We start from the raw sequence: 14,770 nt of genomic DNA, 5'->3' as shown, positions 1-14,770 counted from the left end.
GTCAGGGAGGATAGGGGAGAAATGGCAGTCTGTCAGTCATTCACAATAGATGCTGAAATAATACCAGCTCGCACTTTTGAGTGCTTATGGTATGCGAGGTACGGTTCTGCGTTCACTTAGCTCGTTGAAATCCCCGTGTAACTGTGAGAAAGTAGGTGTGATGATAATTCCTGTTTTCCAGAACAGGGAAGTTAAATGAATTGCCTGATGTCACACGGCTGGTAAGTGTTGCAGCCACGCCTCCTGAGTCTTGGTTCCTAAGCCTGAACTCTTTTCCAGGCTCCAGAAAGACCACGAAAGACCCACAGGGTGGGTACATCCCTGTGTTCCTGGCGCGCTGTGCTGGGGGCAGGGGCAGCTGAACACGTAAACACGGAAGCAAGATAGTGACACAGTGTGACGGACGAAGGAAATAAGCTGTGACCGAGGAGCCAGAGTGGGGACGTCCTTTGGCAGGGGCAGTCAGGGAGGGCCTCTCGGAGGCGATGACACTGGAGCTGAGACCTGAGTGATGAGGAGCTGGATGTGGGGAGATTTTTATCATCCTCGGTTGTCTGCCGGGATCCTCGAGGGCGAATTGCTGGGCCTACTCTCAGAGACGCTGGTTTTTTAAATATATATATATTTTTAACGTTTGTTTATTTTTGAGAGAGGGAGAGAGAGCATGCGTGGGGAAGGGCAGAGAGAGAAGGAGACAGCAGATCTGAAGCAGGCTCTGTGCTGAAAGCAGAGAGCCTGTTGTGGGGCTCAAACCCACAAACCGTGAGATCACGACCTGAGCTGAAGTCAGACGCTCAACCGACTGAACCACCCGGGTGCCCCAGAGATGCTGGTTTAATTGGTCTGTGGCTTTCTTCAGCCACTGGACTTTTAATTTTCTTTGATTTTATTTTTTAAAGTTTATTTGTTGAGAGAGAGGGAGGGAGGGAGGGAGGGAGAGGGAGAGAGAGAGAGAGAGAGAGAGAGTTCAGGGGAGGGGCAGCGAGACAAAGAGAATCCCAAGCAGGCTCCACGCTGTCAGCACGGAGCCTGATGCAGGGCTCGAACTCACAAAACCGTGAGATCATGACCTGTGCTGAGATCAAGAGTCAGATGCTTAACCAATTGAGCCACCCAGGTGCCCCACACACATTAGACTTAAAAAATTTTTTTTTTTAACATTTATTTTTGAGACAGAGGGAGACAGAGCATGAACGGGGAAGGGTCAGAGAGAGAGGGAGACACAGAGTCTGAAACAGGCTCCAGGCTCTGAGCTGTCAGCACAGAGCCTGACGCGGGGCTCAAACCCACGAACTGCGAGATCGTGACCTAAGCCGAAGTCGGACGCCCAACCGACTGAGCCACCCAGGTGCCCCCACATTGGACTTTCAAAAAGCTCCCAGGGATCCTGATGTGCAGCCAGGACTGAGAATCACCCATCTAGAGGAAGAGCTCCAGGCAGAGGGAACAGCAGGGATTCCAATGCAGGAACTGAACCTGTTCGAGGACTCTCAGCAGGAAGGAGCAGAAAAGCAGAGGCGTGCAGGGGGTCTCCTGAGAGTCAGACCTGCTTAGACGCCGGGCGGGATGAGAGGAGAGGGGGAAATGTAATGAGCAGGAACTGAGGGCTTTAAAAGCTCAGCTATTAAGGGCTCAGCCAAGAAGCTGAGATTTGCCTGAACTCTTCAGCAGGACGGAATACAGCGGGCGTGCCCGTGCGTCTAAGACAGGCCTTCGGGGACGCTTGTACTCTCTACTAAATGCACAGGGAGAGTCACTGCAGTGGCGTTCATAAAGCAAAAACGTATCGCCGTGACCAGCAACAGGAAGGCGATTAATGAAGTAAATGTAATGCTGTGCTGTGCAGATGTTACACAGAAGCGAATTCGTAGCTACTGAGGTGGAAACGTGTCCAAGATACGCGGTTAAGGGAAAGAACAAGCTACTTTCAAATCCAGGAAGATCCCACCTTTTTGTGGGAAGGGAGGGAGGCGGGGTGGGGAGGGCGGAGGGGTGGAGAGGAGAAGCCAAACCCTTAACTTCATATGAGCACCAAGGAAGAATCTAGAAGGACAGATATCAAAGTGCTAACTGGGGTCTGGGATAAAACAGAGGGGGAGAAAGCCACTTGCTACTTGGTGTACTTTTCCCGAAATACTTTTTATGGATAGTCCTGGGGAGTTATCTGTAGAACCTATTATATAAAAGTAACATTATAGATCACCTAAATCTAAGAGTTGCTGCTACAGTTATGGAGCATGACCCGAAGGCGCAGGGAAAGTTCTTAAAATGACAAAGGTAACTGTGGAACCAGCAGGTGGGTCCGGTGTCTCCGGCTGGTGGGGAACCATGGGCCGCAGCTGCTTGCTCTCCATAGTAACCCCGTCTTCACTGCTTGATTTTGGAACCGTGCGCCTACTTGGCTGTGATGAAACATGTTTTTAAAAAAGCTACTGTGGGCGCCTGGGTGGCTCAGTCGGTCGAGTGTCCGACTTCGGCTCAGGTCACGATCTCCCGGTTCATGAGTTCGAGCCCCGCGTCGGGCTCTGTGCTGGCAGCTCAGAGCCTGGATGGAGCCTGCTTCGGATTCTGTGTCTCCCCCTCTCTCTGCCCCTCCCCGGTCGCCCTCTGTCTCTCTCTCAAAAATAAATAAACGTTAAAAACATAATGAAAAAATAAAAAGCTACTGTGGACGTCCATTCCCAGGAGAGACATGCTGCGCCATGATAGGGCATCCAATAAACAAACTAGAGCTACCTGGGTCCACACGCACAAACCTGACAGACCTGACCCTGGGTGAAGAAAGCGGGCTGGAGGACACGCACGGTACGATACTGTTTATATACAGGCTAAGAACACAGAAAACGATGCTATACAGTGTTTGAGACACTTGCCTATGTAATAAGTGCATCCACAGCAATCAGCAGGAGACGGGTGACCTTCCTGGGAGGGGGCAGGCCAGGAAAGGGGCTCGGGAGGGTAATACGGGGCCCCTGTAGCCTGTGATATTCCACGTTCAGAAGCGTATGTGGTGTCATTACCGTGTCTGACTCTCAAGGCTGGCATGAGGGTCTCGAGCGCTAAGAGGCACAAAGCTCTTGGCACGGTGCCTTGCACGTAGCCGGCCAACGTTATGCCTGTCTTAGTGGTGCGGCAGCCTTTCCGCCTGCCTGACAGCCGCCCACCTTCCTGGGTCTCCTCAAAGCCACTCCTGCTCTAGCTAAGCCCCTGCTGAGCCCTGATGGCTGCAGCAGGGCACCCGCGATGATGTATGACAAGCTGCACACCCACCTCCCAACCATCCGTGTGGACCGAAGGGGACGCCACCCGTACTCCAGGGGCGGGTGGTGAAGGCCCAGGCTGGCCAACGAGGACACGCCATCTCTCCGGCCACGGTACTTGAGCCGAGTCCAGGTGTCAGAGGGACGAGGGGACCTGGGCCAGGGTGGCGGTGGCATGGTCCAGTCCCGGCTGGGAGCAGATTCAACAGACACGATGTGTCCGTTGGCTGGCTGCGGGGGGGGGGCAGTGGGCTGGCAGTCATTCCCCCCCCCTCCCCACCGTCCCCTGCCCCACGGTTTCTGGCTGGGGTGAAGGGAATAGAGATGGGGGTCCAGGAGAAAGAGAGTGTCAGGGTGTGGGCGGGAGTGCTATATGTCCAGTTCTGGACAAGCTGAGCTGCCTGCCTGGGTCAGTCGCGAAGAAGACGTGAGGGAGGTGGGCTGTTAACAGGAAGGGTAAGACAGGTGCGAGGACGAAGCAGGCTGGAAGGTGAATTTTCTAGAACCTGGAGACGAGCCGACAGACGATGAGGAACTCCCCTCTCTGCCCCCCTTCAGTCGTGAGCCAGGCCCATTCCCGCTCTCCAGGGGGAGGTGCTAGACTTTCCCCTGGTGCACTCCTGGCCAGGTGCAGGGGCCTGGGGATGCCAGGTTCTGGGGACTTGGCTCCTACCCAGAGCTTAGCAGCCAGAGCTGGGTCCTCCTGCCTCCCCTCCCCATCCTGACCTCCCGCTGACTTTGATCAGTAAACCAAGAGGAACCCAGTACTTCGGTGGGGATCGCTAGCCAGGGCTCTGGGCAAAAACGTCCATTGCCAATGGGGGTGTGGGGCATGGGGCGTGCTCCCGGGCTCCGTGACAGCCCGGCCCCTCTCGTTCCCGGCCTCGTTCCTCAGGCGCGGCCTCTGCCGCTCTTGTTTATGTGCTCACTCAGCAACTACTTGTTGGGTGCCTGTTCCCAGGGTTCTGGGCTTCCTGTTAAGGGCTGGGGCTGTGGTCACAGGTCCCTGTCCCCATGGTGACCACAGTCCTGTGCGGGGTGTGGGAAAGCATTCCCATCAGCGGGAAGAAGGCGGCAGGGGACCTGAGAGGGACAGGGAGGTGATGGGGGGACTGCAGGGATGGGAATGGGGACCATGGCTGATGTGACGGGAAGCTCTGCCCGGACAAACGTGTCCCATGGGTGCCTCCTGGGAGATCTGCCCACGGAAGCCCGTGGTTCCACCTCTTTCTGAACTTGGGTGAGATAAGCCAGCTCACCCCAAAGCTCTCAGGGCCCCTCCCCAGATGGGAGTCTCCTGGCTTCCAGAACTAGTTAACTGTTCTGCTTGGGAAGCCCACTTGTGGGCTGCTTTTGGGCTGTGCCTTGAGACAGATGACTGTGCCCCTGAGACCTGGTTTGAGGGGCAGGGCGGGGGTTGGGGGAGGGGTTGCCCGCACACTGGGGCAGCTCTTGAGCCCACCTCTCGATGTTTTCTCCACTTGGCAAGTCAACCTTCTGTAACTCGGGGAGGGTCTCCTTTTCTGAGCCACTGGCTTCCTCCGTCTAAATTATATTCTACATCATAATGCGGACACTGCACCCTCTACAGCCCCTTGTGTTCAAAAGAGGTTCACGTCCCTTTAAGGAGCAATCATATTTCATGAAGCTGAGGGCTCTGGAGTCAGCAACACTGGGTTCACACCCCGGCTTTATCACCTGCTATCTGTGGGCCAGCGGCTCGCCTTTCTGCCCCTCAGAAAGCACCTCTCCGCCTCTAAAACATGGGCCCGATCACACTCCCTTCTTCAGATGGTGGGAGCATTTCACACGGGAATGAAGCACTTGGCAATACACTCGGAGCCAGACCTCAGGCCTTTGTATTTTTTGTCTGCTCCATCGTTCCCGCCCCTCCCCGGCCCCCAAACAAAATTACTAACGCGCATGGGGTGGTTTACACCAAGCATCAACAAACCTTTTCTGTAAAGGGTCAGATAGGAAACATTTGAGGCTTTGCAGGCCGGAGGTCTCATTTGCATTACTCGCTGCCACTGTAGCCAGAGAGCAGCCGCTGGGTAAATGAACGGGCCTGTCTGCGCTCCAGTAAAACCTTGTGCGGCCAAACTGCAAATTTCATGTCAGTTTCACATGTCAGGAAAAGAGCGCTGGTCACATGTTGCTCTCTTTGTGATTTTTTTCCCCAGCTAGTTAAGAATGTAAAAAAACCCTTCTAAGCTCAGAGGCTGGACAAAAACACTTGGCGGGCAGGACTTGACCCATGGGCCGGAGTTCAGAGAATGGATTTGGAGGCCAGATGGCCTAGGCTCGGATGATACTGCTTTACCACTCACTAGCTGTGTGGCCTAGTTCCTTAGCCTCTCTGTGCCTCAGTTTCCTCGTGTGCTGGTTGTGAACAGTAACTATGGTGAGACATACACGGGCTAATTCAGGTGGAACGATTCCAACAGTATCTGGTGCACGTTAGGTCTAAAGGAGTGGGAGTCTTTATTCCTCAAGAATTACGCGGCTGTGGGGGCGCCTGGGTGGCTCAGTCGGTTGGGCGTCCGACTTCGGCTCAGGTCACGATCTCACGGTCCGTGAGTTCGAGCCCCGCGTTGGGCTCTGTGCTGATGGCTCGGAGCCTGGAGCCTGTTTCCGATTCTGTGTCTCCCTCTCTCTCTGCCCCTCCCCCGTTCATGCTCTGTCTCTGTCTCAAAAATAAATAAACGTTAAAAAAAAAATCACGCGGCTGTGTTTTCCACGCAAAAATGAAAACAGTACAAACAAATCTGGTTCCCTTTGATTACTCCTCACACCCCCTTGCTTCCAATCTTGGCCCCTTTGGGCCCTAACCAGGAAGTATTTTTTTTCAGATGCCTTGTTACACGTGTTAGAGTATGGCTTTATGCATCTTTTTACATCGGTTGGATCACACTGTATATTTTCTTTCTTTCCTTTCCTTTCTTTCTTGGTCTCTTTCTTTTTCTTTCTTTCTTCCTTCCTTCCTTCCTTCCTTCCTTCCTTCCTTCCTTCCTTCCTCTCTCCCTTCCCTCCCCTCCCCCTCCCTCCTTCCCTTTCTCCCTCCCTCCCTTCCTTCCTTCCTCCCTCCCTCCCTCCCTCCCTTCCTTCCTTCCTTTCATTCCACATGGCAGGGAACAAAGCAAATCACACGTCTGCCTTCATGGCCTTGTACTCTAATGAGAGGACACAGATGTTAACAAGTGACCCAGGGATACACACAGGTGTGGTGCTCACTGCGGGGTCAGGAGAGTTGGGGTGCGATGCCCTGGGCTCGGGATGGTGCTCTAGGAGACATCTGAACAGGGTCTTACAGGAGCTCTCTCTGCAACCCGCTCTTTTCATCAGCCCCGTGTCCAAAGCCCTTCTGATGGCGTTACATACAGATCCCCTCATCTTTTTCTAGAAATCCTCCAGGGTAGGGTTCCTTTGTGGTCTTTTAATCATTTCTTGCGTTGGTGGCCCTCGTGGATTTCTTTCAATAACAAAGCTGCAACGAACAACTCAGCGGTCCCGACCTGCATAGAGGGAGGCTTCTCCACGACAGAAAAGTGCAAATGACAAAGGGCGGCTCAAAGGGTGGTCTCATTCGAGTTTACAGAGACCGCTGTTCCTTAGGGCCTTTCCACCACCTGACCCTCATCATTCCCCTCTCCCACTGGTCCCGCCTTCTCTGGTCCTCTTTGGTGATCAGTCCGTGTGCCACGTCATTCTTTTGTCATCATCGCTGCCTCTCTGTCCACCTGCCATCAGGACCCTTTTCATGGCATCCAGCCTTGGGATTAGTGACTCAGAACAGAGACCTCAGAGGGCCTTTGAGGGGACCTCCGGAAGGACTGTCACTTCCTCCCGAGCTGGGCCTCCTGCTGAAGCCACTGAGGGCAGCGACACACAGGCATCTCACTCCTCAGAGTGCTGGAGCAGGGAGCCCCAGGCAACTCCGAGCTCCCTCTCGCTCCCTCCCAGTGCGACAGCTCCCACTGCCTGCTGCCCCCCCCCTCCCCCGGGTCCGAACCCTGGACCTGAGCCAGCTCTGACCCCAAAGGGGCCCCCATCCCTCTGTTCCCAGGCCTCTGGGAACAGGGAGCCCAGGAATCCTCCCACGGGGCTCATTCACAGGGGCGATGTGTCTGTGGCAGGAAACGGGGTAAGTAGCAGCCACTGCATGTTCTGTCCTCAGCCCCAGAGGGACTCTGAGTCTCCCTGGATAACTTGATTACAGGGCTGCTCTGAGACCAGGCGTGGACGTGGTGAGGAATTTTAACAAGGACGGAGTGGAGTTTTCTAGGTAGTGGACGATGTGCTTGTGCTGCGTCTGGGAGGAGAGAAGCAGCGTGTTCAGCCCCAAGACACTATAATCTGTATTTCTAATGTACAAATCCCCCCATCAGGACTTTGGAATCAATTCACTCAGAGGTAATGGAGGTCTGAGACCCAGGGTGAGGGGACAGGGCGCTGTCCAGGCGATGTCACACGTGGTTGCTGCCACCACGGCCTGAACGATCAGACTCAGTAAGGGGGACACACGAGTGGTGATCCTTGGTCAAAGGCAGAAGGGATCCCCAAGTGTGCAGAGTTTCCAGAAGGGGAGTGGGATGGGGCGCTTTTAGGCCACTGAGCATCCAGCCCATTTTCATTTGGACTCTATTCTCAGCCAATGTTCCAGCGTTTGGCTCCAGAGTGGGGCTCTCGCTGTCCCTGCCTCTGGCTAGGGAGTGGGGCGGGTGACTTACAGCCCATCAAAACACTGCATCCCCTGGCCACACCGATTGGTCCGGGGACAGACATGTGACTGAGCCAAGAGCCAATGAGATGCAGTGAGATTTGCTGGGAATCCTGGGAAGGAGACTCCCTCATTTGCAGCTGGGCAGGAAGGTGAAACGTGGAAGGGCAGCCATATTGCTACAAGGGGCAGGGAAAGCGAGGGGGGAGGGTGGGAGAGGGAGAAGGGGGAGGGGCAGGAGGGGGAGAAGGGGGAGGGGCAGGAGGGGGAGAAGGGGGAGGGGCAGGAGGGGGAGAGACCATAGATGGTGCTGCAGAGAAGAAAACAGAGCTTAGAGGAGAAAGAAACCACCGCCTAAAGATTTTGTGTGAGCCCCTGGATCCAGCCGTGCCTGATGCCGTTACTGCTGGACCAGTTAAATAAGCTGACGTTTCCTCTTCAGTTGAGCCATTTTGAGTTGAGTTTCTCTTCACAAGCAACTGAGAGAGGCCGGTGTGATTCAAGAAAGGATAAATCCTGTAGTTTGGGGCCCCTGGGGAAGGATTCACAGAAGAGAAGATGTGTAAAATTGGAAAAATCCAGGGCAGGAGAGCACTAGCAAAGATTTGGGGGTGCTTGTAAGAATGGGCAAGGCTGGTCTGGTTGAACTGGCTCGTATGGAGCTGATGAAGTGGGCAACGGGGCCGATGTGACGGTGTATGTGCAAGTGCGTGCACACACGTGGGCCCATCACTTCACAGTTAATAACCCACCTCCACATCCCAGGCTGTGAATGCCTGATCTGTTTTTGTTCATCCCTGGGTACCCAGCACCTAACACAGTGCCTGGCATATAGCAGGCTCTCAACAAATACTTGTTGAGGGGATGAACGAATGACATGACCAAACTTGACTAGTCCGCTCACGCCTCTGATTGCTGGGGATTAGAAATACTACACAGAAAACACCCAGCACGGGGGCACCTGGGCGGCTCAGTTGGTGAAGCGTCCGACTTCGGCTCAGGTCACGATCTCACGGTTCGTGAGTTCGAGCCCCGCGTCGGGCTCTGGGCTGTGTCTCCCTCCGTCTGCCCCTCTGCTGCCTGCACTCTGTCTCTCGCGTCGTCTCAAAAATAAATAAACGTTTAACAAAACAACAACAAAAGCCACCCAGCGCAGTTGCTTGGACCCTAATAGGCACTCAATAAAAAGATGTGCACGTTATTAAGTATGTACCAGTGTGCCCACTTCCCAGATTTGGGAACTGAGGCTCTTAGGAGTAGGTAGCATATCCAAGGGCACACGATATGTGTCAAGGCGGGGCTCTGCACCCCAGTCCTCCACCTCCAAGACGGGAAGTCACTGCCTGGTCCCCAGAGGGCGGTGGGCAGAACAAGGCAGGGGGCCGCCAAGGCTGTACATCCACGGGGCAGGCACGCTTGATTCACGCAGGATTCTAGGAAATTAGCTGCCATTGTTTAAAAATCAGGAGATCTCACAGGAAAAAAAAAACGCGTCAGTTTGCAGCTTCTGCTGAAAAATCAGAAAACCTGGCCCTCTTGGGCCCACGTTTCTATGCAAGACTGACAGGCCTGATGGACGTTGGCTGCCCCCTCTTGGATACATTCTTCCTAGTCCCCAACACCCACCTGCCGTCTCCCCTACCCCTGGCTTCCCATCCTGTGTGTGTGGCTCCTGTCCCCTGCCGACTTCTGCCTGGGAGCCTTGTGCAGCGATTCAGAGAGAGACCAACTAGGGAGGGCGGTCATCACACTACCCCACAGAGCCCCGGTTATGACACTCAGCCAGGCCCAGGGTCAGTGGCAGTGAGCGTGGGGAAGAGAGAGGGAAGGGAAGAATGTGTGGGGAAAGAATGGGTCAACTGTTGGGGGGGGCGGGGCACACGAGCTGGCTTAGAAGATTTAGTTGGGCCAGGAATATTTGCTAGTCTCCGGACTTTTGTTTTTTTAATGGAAAGTTTGGAGGAGACATCACGGTCAGTCCCCCCTCCTCCTCCCCCTCACTCAGGCCAAGAATCAGCAAACTCTAGCCCGTGGACCAGCCGCTGCCTGTTTTTATAAATAAAGTTTTACTGGAACTAGCCAAGCTTACTTGTTTACACATTACCTGCGGTGGCTTTCATACGACAACGGCAGGCTTGGGTCGTTGCCACAGCGCCCGTGTGGCTCGTAAAGCCTAGAATATTGGGTCTGTGGCGCCTTAGAGAGGAAGTTGGCTGTCCTGAACCGCTCCGCACGGAGTATCACTAAGGAGAAAGGGCTTTTCTGATCACCTTCACTTATGTGATCCTCAAAAATCTTTCTGGTAAAACCATAATGAAATGCCACGATACCCCAGTAAAAAAAAGACGACAATACCCGCGCTGATAAGCACCGTGAACAACGGGAGCCCTTGTAACATTTCTGGCCGTAAACCGGGAACCTACACCTGGTTCAGCCACATAACCTACCGTGTATCTAGGTAGCAATTCTAGGCCCTGGGAGAAGAGTCCGTGTGCCTCCCCAAAGCCCCGTGAGAGGACGTTCCCAGCAGCCTGACTCCTAAGAGACGCAAACTGGAGACCACAATGTCCCCCCGGGCGTGAACGGACACCTACCCCCCATCCCTGCAAGGGGGCGCTTCGTAGCAGTTCCCGCTGATGACGTGTGGCCACACGGGTGACCGTCACAGGCATGACGTCAGGTGGAAAAACCTCAACCCGGGAGAGCACACAGCACACGATTCCATTTACGCGAGGTTCTAGAACAGGCACAGCCAATCCATGGTGATGGAAGGGTCGCCTCGGGGGCGGGGTCACCCACACACGACAACGGGGCTGGATCTCAAGGTGGTGCGGAGCCAAGGAAGCCGGATTCAGAATGAACGTGCCACAGCGTGCGTCTGCGGGTGGCTGTCCCCGTGGGGGGACGGCTGGTGGGAGGGGTTACACGGGTGGGGGTTCTAGGGGCTGGCGGGGGCGCGCTGCTTGCCGACCTGCCTGGGCGCTGGGTGCACGCGCCTGCTCGGTTTGCGAAAATTCACGGATCGGTACCCTCTGTGCGTGCGCTTTCTGCCAGAATGTTCTGCCCCGGCAGATTGCGGACAACGCTCTCAGAGACTGTTACGCGAGAGATGAAAACACCGAGATGATACGCGCTGGCTGCGCGAGATCCCTCGTCCAGGGCAGGGTCACCCTCCAAAGCCAGGCAGTGGAGCTCCCGGGTCACGCTCCGCGCTGCCACCCCCTTCCCCACCCCCGCCGAGGGGGCCACGCAGGACGTACCTTGGAGTAATCGAAGCCGTGTTTCTCCTTCACCCCGTTCCGACAGAGCGTGTAGTTATAAAAACGGGAGTTTTTCAGGAGGCCGACCCACTCCTTCCAGCCTGGTGGCACGTAGGAGCCATTGTATTCGTTAAGATACTTCCCGAAGAAAGCTGGAGGGGGAGAAGGGTCAGGAGGCCACGTGAGAACACGGTCAGCAAGAGCCCTCTCTGCCACCCGACCACCGTGTCCCCGAGGTGTGAAAGCAGCGCTACCCCGAGCCACCGAGCCCTTCGAAAGCAGGCGAAGCCTAAAATAAAATATATAGGATTAGAGAGCGCGTAAATTATTCTGAAACGTAATTATCCGAATGTTGAAAGAACGTGCCATCTAGTAACCCGCCCTCTCAAAACAGCTGGTAAAGGGCCTTGGGAAGAACAATGATTTCACAGGGGTGATAAGTGAGAACATTTTCTGGCATCTGCAACCAGTGCCGTGGGGCACGACGAGATCGGGGACTCGTACGACGACCAAACGACAGATCCTCTCGGGTTACGGTGCGTGGTCTACCTTCCTCGCCGAAGGCGATGCTAAGCGACGGTGCAGGGCCATAAAAGTAAGAGTGCGATTCTTTCCCGTGCAGGCTGATGGGCCCCTTGAACGCCGTCTACGACACGGGACCAGAACACAAGAGCGAACGGTGCCGATTGTTGCTGGTGATGTGGAACGCGGGCCCTTTAAACACGGCCAGGGCCACGTGGGCGGGTCCGCCTCCTGCGGGACCCCGGCTGGCGGCGTCTGCTGAACTTGAGCGCGCTCGCACCTTGTGCCCCAGCGATTCGAACCCTGGGTGTTCGCTCGACGGTAAAGCATTCGTTGGTTCACGAGCGTGAGCAGGACGCGCTGAGGGTAGCGCTCTTCACGACAGCAGCTAGCTAGCTAGGAGCCAGTCGGATGCCCGTCAACCAAAGGATCCTGCTGGATGTTCCCGTCGCGGGATGTCGTTGTTTAATAACACAGACGCGTCTTGCGGCGCCTGGGCGGCTCAGTCGGTCGTGCGCCTCTCGATTTCGGCTCCGGTCAAGATCTCGTGGTCGTGAGATCGAGCCCCACGTCGGGCTCTGTGCTGAGCATGGAGACTGCTTGGGATCCTCTCTCCCTCCCCCTCTCTTCCTCTGCCCCCCACCCCCGACTTGCGCGTGCGCACGCTCGCTCTCAAAAAGAAACAACCACCCAGGCGCGTCTCAACCACCTAATCACGTTAAGAGAAATAAACCAGATATGGAACAACGCACACCGCACGGTCTCATTCAGAAGATGCTCCAAAACGGGGAAAACGGACGTACAGGGGAGGAAAGCAAGCGGGCAGGGCACGCCTCCCAGGGCACAGCCTCAGTTCTCTCTCTCGCTGCAACGCCGGTGCTTCGGTTGGTGAAACCCCACTGAGCTAGACGTTCAGGAGCCACGCGCTTCCCCACGTGCATGTTCGACACTGGCCACAGAGCTTAAAGAAAAATGACCGTGATTCACCAAAAAACCCTCGGTGGGGGAGGAGGGAGCAGACAAGATCCTCTCGGTGGTCCTTTCTTGTTCTTTTTTCTTCTCAGCGAGCGACTGGGAGTTTTAAAAATTACAACCGATAAAGCCAGTTCGAAGTGACCGTTTCTCCAGGGACAGAGGCCCTATGCCGGCTCTCTCCTTCAGATGAGGACACCGGGGCCTCGGAGACACCCGAGAACCAGCACTGAGGGCTCAAGAGTGGGAGAGCTGGGGCTGCTGAAGCGGGTTGCAGGGTGCCTCGTGCCCGGCAAAGTGCGAGTGTTGGGCAGGTGCCTGTTCAGAGCCGAAGATGAGAGGACACAGACGGGGAGGTGAACATCCACAGGAGAAGGAGTGGCCTGGGGCCGGGCTGTGCTGGCAGCAGAGGATGAGATGACCCCCTGCCCCTCACCCCCAACCTGGCTTGGGTCAGGAGAGCAGGGATAAGCTGGAGCCCTCCATGGGGACATTTTCCTGGAGACCTGGCAGGTGGCTGGGACCGCCTCGGGGTGGGAAGCCCCCTTAAGGACCCGAACAGCCAATTCCCGAGTCCCCGTGGCACAGGACAAAGGGACGCACGTCCATTCAATCCTCCCCTGGCACCAGCTGGGCCAGGAGGCTGAGGAAGCACCTCTTGGAAGGATCTGGGCACCAGAGGAGGCGAAAACAGGAAGAGAGGGTCCCGAGCAGCTTCAGGATAAGCCCAGGTGGGGCCTCCCTTTGCGTGGCCGGGGGGCAAAGTGGACATAGAAAGAACCCGAGCTTTCCGGGGAGGAGGGGCAGGGAAACTGGCCACCGGGCTCGGAGTCCCGGGTAACATCCGATATTCAGAGAGTAAAAGCAGTTAGGTAGGGGCGCCTGGGTGGCTCAGTCGGCTGAGCGTCCGGCTTTGGCTCAGGTCACGATCTCACAGCTCGAGAGTTCGAGGCCCGCATCGGGCTCTGTGCTGACAGCGAAGAGCCTGGATTCTGTGTCTCCCTCCCTCTCTGCCCCAACCCACATTCATTCTGTCTCTGTGTCTCTCCAAAATAAACATTAAAGAAAAAAAAAAGCAGTCAGGTGGCGGGTGTCCACTTACACAGCGACTGTGTGTTCCCAGCGGGTGTCAGGGCACAAGGACTGAGATGTCGGCCGGACTAAGGGGCCTCAGCGTCCAAGGCCCGGGCGAGCGGAAGGCCTGGATTTCTCCCTCCGGAACACGGCACGTTCAGACACTCGCGGCCCTCCCCGAAAGCAGTGGCGCTCAGCCAGGGGCAGTTTGCCCCTCAGGGGACACTCGGCAATGTCCACAGAGGTTTTCGGTTTTGTTACAGATGGGGCTGGGACGTGCAATCTGGGACGGCATCCAGGGGGCCGAGGCCAGGGATGCGGCTGAACATCCCATGGCGCTTGGGAGGCCCCGCACCAACCATCCCGTGTAAAATGCCTACAGTCTGCGGGTGAGAAACGCGGAGCTAAACAATTCCACCTGCCACCCGCACCTGTCCCCCCTCCTCAGCAACAGAACCACGTGGCGAGGGCTGAAAAGGCCCCTAGAGATCAAGTACCGTCCAGGAAACAAGGTCTGCTAAACCTCAGTGACCTTATGCCTCACATTTGATGTGAGGTCTTTCCATATGTGGGGAGCTCTACTCTGATAAACCCTGCCGGCCCCTCTCCCCTCTCTCCTGTTCCTCCTCCTTGGGGAAGAATGACACACGGCAGGGGTCAGCAAACGTTTCCTGCGAAAGCCCAGACGGTCTACCTTAGGAAGAGGGTGAAATTTTTTTTTTAATTTTTTTTTTAACGCTTATTTATTTTTGAGACAGAGAGAGACAGAGCATGAACGGGGGAGGGTCAGAGAGAGAGGGAGACACAGAATCGGAAACAGGCTCCAGGCTCCGAGCCATCAGCCCAGAGCCCGACGCGAGGCTCGAACTCACGGACTGCAAGATCGTGACCTGAGCCGAAGTCGGCCGCTTAACCGACTGAGCCACCCAGGCGCCCCAGGAAGAGGTTGAAATTTAAGGAGC

The 14,770-nt window shown here is 55.7% G+C and overlaps 1 protein-coding gene across 2 annotated transcripts in view; it reads right to left on the bottom strand.

Moving 5' to 3' along the window:
- Window positions 1-14,770, bottom strand: part of SULF2 (sulfatase 2) — a 120,765-nt gene that overhangs the window by 28,040 nt on the left and 77,955 nt on the right. For both annotated transcript variants that reach the window (XM_047851754.1, XM_047851755.1), the window contains exon 4: window positions 11,241-11,392. In XM_047851754.1, the coding sequence (XP_047707710.1) occupies window positions 11,241-11,392 (152 nt within the window). The remainder of the gene's footprint in view (window positions 1-11,240; window positions 11,393-14,770) is intronic.

The sequence above is a fragment of the Prionailurus viverrinus genome, chromosome A3 (assembly GCF_022837055.1).
Source record: "Prionailurus viverrinus isolate Anna chromosome A3, UM_Priviv_1.0, whole genome shotgun sequence".
Taxonomy (NCBI): domain Eukaryota; kingdom Metazoa; phylum Chordata; class Mammalia; order Carnivora; family Felidae; genus Prionailurus; species Prionailurus viverrinus.
This window is presented reverse-complemented; position numbering and strand designations above follow the sequence as displayed.